General features: G+C 38.8%; 1 protein-coding gene across 1 annotated transcript; it reads left to right on the top strand.

Moving 5' to 3' along the window:
• Positions 1-173: 173 nt before the first annotated feature.
• Positions 174-2,833, top strand: mpc1 (mitochondrial pyruvate carrier 1). Its single transcript, XM_056761469.1, has 4 exons — positions 174-401; positions 2,145-2,241; positions 2,319-2,451; positions 2,578-2,833. The coding sequence occupies exons 1-4, from the start codon at positions 327-329 to the stop codon at positions 2,600-2,602; spliced, it is 330 nt and encodes a 109-aa protein (XP_056617447.1). The 5' UTR covers positions 174-326; the 3' UTR covers positions 2,603-2,833.
• The last annotated feature ends 3,187 nt before the right edge of the window (positions 2,834-6,020 follow it).

Below are 6,020 nucleotides of genomic sequence, written 5' to 3'. Positions count from 1 at the left end.
ACAAACTCACATTAATGTGCATCACAAACAACAAAAATGTCAGTAATACGTGGAAGAGATTGAAGCACTTCTGATAATGGGTTTACATTTTTAAGATAAAGATAGGCGCATTTTTTAATTTAAGGACTTTTAATTTGACGTCGGGAGAAATATACACACCGGAAATGACGCGCCCCGCAGTCGCTCGCCTGTGCGTCACTGGCTGCCCTCTGTCACACAGCGCAGAGCTCTGCAGGGGAAGAGAAACACACAGAGAGAGAGAAACAGAGGGACATTCATCAAAATTACTTCAATATCGTTGTTATACTGTTATCTCGTGACTGAAGATGGCGGCAACTCTGGCTCGTAAAGCTGTGGAACAGCTCCGCAGTAAAGAGTTCAGAGATTATCTCACGAGGTCAGTCTCAATGTTTATCATTATTATCAATAAATTAATTGACTATTATCGTGCGATACAACACTCACATTACACACAGACTAGTGCATTAATTTATTAATCGTGAGAATTTGGGACAGATGTGTGTTTCAAGGACACGAGCTGCTGTACCGCCAATGACCTGAACGCGGCATCATCATCATGTCTAATGAACACTTCCAATGTAAACACACTTCTCACGTCACGTGTGATTTTACCCTAATGGCGTCACTTACTAGAATCTGCAAACACATTTTGTTCTGACAGCACTTGGGTTATTTAAAAGCATTTTCCAAGATGTCACAAATCAGTTTTTGTTTTCTCATCATAGTGGATGGAGTGTAGATTCATGTAAAAAACATCTAAGTGGTTTTACACAAAGCAGTAATAAAATAATTAAGAGGCATGAATAATTTTCAAGCCACTGTATGTTTGACAGTATGTTGTATTTTTCATCAGCTGTTAATAAATCGTTCTAAAAGCGATTGTAACAATATAGTTCTCTGTATCTTTATCCCTATAGATGTGAAGTGTAAACGTCACTATTCTATTTCATGTAGAACAATCTTTGTCCATAGTATGAATGATCTCTTACACAGAATAAAAACAGCTCTGGTGCATGTTTGTTGTGTAGATACCACGGCAGGTTAACATAGTGATGATGAACACTGCGTAAAACCAGCCCACCATCTTGAGTTTGCTTAAACTCAACACAGACTTACCTGAGCAGACACTCAAACCAGTGTCTGGTGTTACAGTATCTCACAGAAGTGAGTACACCCCTCACATTTCAGTAAATATGTTATTATATCTTTTCATGTGACATCACTGAAGAAATGACACTTTGATACAGTATAAAGTAGAGAGTGTATAGCTTGTATAACAGTGTACATTTGCTGTCACCTCAAAATAACTCAACACACAGCCATTCATGTCTAAACCACTGGCAACAAAAGTGAGTAAATGCGAAGTGAAAATGTCCAAATTGGGCCCAATGAGTCATTTTTCCTCCCTGTGTCATGTGATTCTTTAGTGTTACAAGGTCTCAGGTGTGACTGTGGATCAGGTGTGTTACATTTTGTGTTATCGCTCTCACTCTCTCATACTGGTCACTGGAAGTTCAACATGGCACCTCTTGGCAAAGAACTGGTCTTAAATCACTTTCTGTTTCAGTTTATTAACATTAGAACCAACAAAAGATCTAGTCAAGTTGAGCCTTACGGCCATGTTGCTACATGTGAGGACATACAATGGAAAGAAATAGCGTGCCTCACAGGACAACAGTGCTACATAAATACAGACATACAACAGTGGAGTAAGACAAGAATAAACCTATACACAAACTAACCTAATTTACTGAGAGAAAATCTAGAACTGAATCAAATGTGTCATATTTCAATGAGACCAATCTACCATTTTTCTGTAACCGATCTAAAGAAGTTCTGTCCAGTCATCTATTTCATGTAAGACTAGTCTAAGCAGTCTATGCAACTGTCCTCTCATGCCACATTACTGTATAGTTTGATTTGGTAGTGATATTCAACATCTTGTTTGTAACATTGGTGATGTTTTTTTCTTTGTCTTCTGGTCTTGTCTTCCTGTGGGAACAACCACCTCAGTACGGTAAGTTCTGTTTATTTTCTGCTGAAATCAGAGCTTACAACCCATGTATTCAGATCAGAGGTTGTTTAGACACAGTGATTAAAGTTATCTTTGTTTCCTTTTCCAGCATTTCTGGGGTCCGGTGGCAAACTGGGGTCTGCCTATCGCTGCTATCAATGATATGAAGAAGAGTCCAGAAATCATCAGCGGCCGGATGACCTTTGGTAAGTGATGACAGCAGCTTGCACAATTGTCTTGTTGTGAGTGAAAGGTTAGTGATGGTCTCTTGTTATGTCAACAGCTCTCACCTGTTATTCACTGCTCTTCATGAGGTTCGCCTACAAGGTACAGCCCAGAAACTGGCTTCTGTTCGCCTGTCACTTGACCAATGAAACGGCACAGGTCATCCAGGGCAGCAGACTCATTAAATACAAGTGAGAGCGTCTTCTGTCTGCTTTCCATGTTTGACACATTGATATATCAACGATCACCGAATAATGAAAATATCGGTCCCCCGGTTCTTCAAATGTAATAATGTAATTTCTCATTTCCTTCCTCAGCATGGAGAAGAAGATGGTCAAGTAGAACCTCATTGAACATGACATGTTTCGGCTACATCAGATACATAAAACACAAATAAATAATTTCTTTCTAATGTAGATTATATTGATTTCATACAAATTGTTATCACACAAATCTTCATCTGACAGATTCTGTGTCTGTTACACACATACAGTAGTAACAGAGTTAACAAGAATTAACGTTTTTAGGTCATTTAGAATTAGTTGGTTTGTGAAAATAAAAAATGTAAATGTGCTCTTCATGTGTTTCTTTAAAGAAAGTAACAGTTGCTGATTGATGAGTTGACTATGAATTATAGTAATTCAAGTAACAACATCTGTGCTGTTCCAACACAACACAATCTGTCACCCAAAACAAGGCAGTTAACGTAGATTCCAGAAATGATGTTTTATTAACAAATGTCTGATGGAACATGTGTAGATAATTAACCCGGGCCGGTTTCCTGTATCCAATCTCACCAATCATCCTATTAGCTCGGGAGAAAACTCCTACAAATAGATCAGACGCCTCACCCTCGTTTTTACCACAGTATAACTGGGGGAACGACCCCAGTCTGGGAAGATACCGGACCTGAGGCCCTCTCCTCGTACAGGGGCGGGCGCTACGAGTGCGGAGGAACTACCCAGCTCTCCCAGGGACAGCACACCAAATACGCATACTATCCATCCCAAATTATCTTTACTATTATCTGCGTTTCAAATAATAATGTCGTGTTTGAGTAATACATTTATTGTATTTCTTGGGGTCTTCACAGGACCGGCTCTTACTTTCAAGTATCAAATGGTTCTGGGTCCGTGTAGCAGATTCTTTTGTGCGTTGAGGTTTAAAAATTTTGCCCTGTGAAGCCATTCCCAAAGTAGGGGTACCGACCCCCTGGAGGGTCGCAAGATGATTTCAAATAAAAAATACAAACAAAAAACAATCAGCCTTTTAAATTTCCTTCCCATCGATCGTGATCCCAGAAGTGATAGCATCACACAACGACATCAGCAAACACATAGTTACGTGCATCAAGTCCCTTTACTGCATCACATTAACCAGTCCTATTTGTGCATGCAGATTATTTTTCAGGGATTATGTTTAGGATAATCTTATTTGTGGAAATGAAACATGGGGTAATATCTACCAAAGACGATGCAGGTACAAATTCTTGAACTCAAATGCTTTCCTGGACAATTATCAGTTTGTTTTCCGTCAGCATCATAGCACAGAGACAGTGCTCATAAAGATAATTAATCATATTCGATTGAATTCTGATTCAGGCAAAATATCAGTTCTGGTTTTACTAGATCTCAGTGCTGCTTTTGACACGGTAGATCACACCATACTCCTACATAGGCTGGAAAACTGGGTAGGGCTTTCTGGATTGGTACTTAAATGGTTTGGGTCATACCTTAAAGGGAGAGGTTACTATGTGAACATAGGCAACCATAAATCTGACTGGACACCCATGACTTGTGGTGTTCACAGGGCTCAATTCTTGAACCGCTCCTCTTCAATTTATATATGCTCCCACTTGGCCAAATAATGAAAAAGTACCAAATTGCCTACCACAGCTATGCAGATGACACTCAGATCTATCTAGCCCTCTCACCCAACGACTACAGGCCTATTCACTCTCACTGCCAATGCATTGATGAAATTAACAGCTGGATGTGTCAAAACTTCCTTCAGTTAAATAAAAACAAAACTGAAGTCATTGTTTTTGGTAACAAGGATGAAACTAACAAGGTAAACACATACCTTGACTTAAGAGGTCTAAAGACACAAAGCAAGGTAAAAACTCTTGGTGTCATTTTAGAGTCTGACCTTAGTTTCAGCAGCCATGTCAAAGCAATAAGCAAATCAGCCTACTTCCATCTCAGAAACATAGCCAGAATCAGATGTTTTGTCTCAAGCCAAGATTTAGAGAAACTAGTTCATGCTTTCACCAGAAGGGTGGATTACTGTAATGGACTCCTTACAGGTCTTCCCAAAAAGACCATCAGACAGATGCAGCTCATACAGAACACTGCTGCCAGGATTCTGACCAGAACCAAAAAATCTGAGCTTATCACTCCAATCCTCAGGTCCTTACACTGGTTACCAGTTACTTTTAGAAACAACTTCAAAGTATTATTAATTGTCTATAAATCACTCAATGGTCTAGGACCTAAATACCTCTCAGATATGCTCATTGAATATAAACCAAACAGACTTCTCAGATCATCAGGATCAAGTCAGTTAGAGATAACAAGGGTTCACTCAAAACAGGGCGAGTCAGTGTTTAGTCATTACGCCACCCGTGGCTGGAATCTGCTTCCAGAAGACATCAGACATTCACCAACAGTAGATAATTTTAAATCCAGATGAAAACACACTTGTTTAGCTGTGCATTCACAATCTGAGCACTGTGCTGGTTTACATCAACTGCACTTCTATTTATAATTTATTTTTATATATATACTAACATTTTTAATCAATTTTATTGCTGTTTTATTGTTTCTTAAAATCGAAAGTACTTGTGATCCTAAATCATTTGCATTTTAAAGATACGTTTATTTCTTTTTGTCAATCATTTAATGTAAAGCACTTTGAATTGCCCTTGTGTATGAAATGTGTTATATAAATAAACTTGCCTTGCCTATAGATAAAAAAACTTGTAACGGCCAATGCTATCGCCTCGGCTTCAACGGATTGGACGGAACACAGGCAAGGAGACTAGACGCTGTGATATGATTAGCTGAGGTGTCTCTTGTGATCCATGTTAGCCTTTATGCTTCAATTGTAAGTATTACAGAGCCATACATCTCCTATAATAAGACAATCTTTGGTACTACCAGCGAAAACAAACTCAGCACGGAGAGAGAAATGTATGCGTTCTGTAGCTGGAAATGCAATCGTTATTTTGAGTTTATTTCTATCAAAGGCAAGAACATTGTTGTGAGTTGTCGGTCATGTGGTGGTAAGCAAAACCCTCTCTCCTGCGAAAATCAACCTGAAAGCGCAGTACAGCACGGTCAAACTTCTCAAGACACTAACGTTACCGGCCACAGAGAGCAGTGAGTCAACTTGTACTGTCGAGTGCCAGGCTGGTATTAGCAACTTGTTATGTTTTGTCAGACTGATATTTGCTGCTCTAACGCTGTTATATTTATTATTTGACAAAGAAATCATCATAGAAATATCAAGAAGTACTAGTTAAGATATACTACTTTTAAGAAACTAAAGAGAGACTTTACATTATGAAGCATGCAGGAATAGAGATAGAAATACTACAGTTAACATAAGAAAACATTTTAATTTAAAATGTCACAGAGATCATTATTATTATCATTAATTACAGGCTTTATCATGGAATAAGCAGAAATTCCATTCCATTTTCTACCGCTTATCCGAACTACCTCGGGTCACGGGGAGCCTGTGCCTATCTCAGGAGTCA

Source organism: Triplophysa dalaica, chromosome 11 (assembly GCF_015846415.1).
Source record: "Triplophysa dalaica isolate WHDGS20190420 chromosome 11, ASM1584641v1, whole genome shotgun sequence".
Taxonomy (NCBI): Eukaryota; Metazoa; Chordata; class Actinopteri; order Cypriniformes; family Nemacheilidae; genus Triplophysa; species Triplophysa dalaica.
This window is presented reverse-complemented; position numbering and strand designations above follow the sequence as displayed.

What these genes read in the sequence shown, in the direction of transcription:
- mpc1 (XM_056761469.1), top strand. Translation starts at nt 327, where the DNA reads ATGGCGGCAACTCTGGCTCGTAAAGCTGTGGAACAGCTCCGCAGTAAA. An exon ending in GAGATTATCTCACGAGGTCA is followed by an intron (nt 402 to 2,144) that starts GTCTCAATGTTT and finishes TTCCTTTTCCAG; the next exon opens with CATTTCTGGGGTCCGGTGGC. An exon ending in AGCAGACTCATTAAATACAA is followed by an intron (nt 2,452 to 2,577) that starts GTGAGAGCGTCT and finishes TTCCTTCCTCAG; the next exon opens with CATGGAGAAGAAGATGGTCA.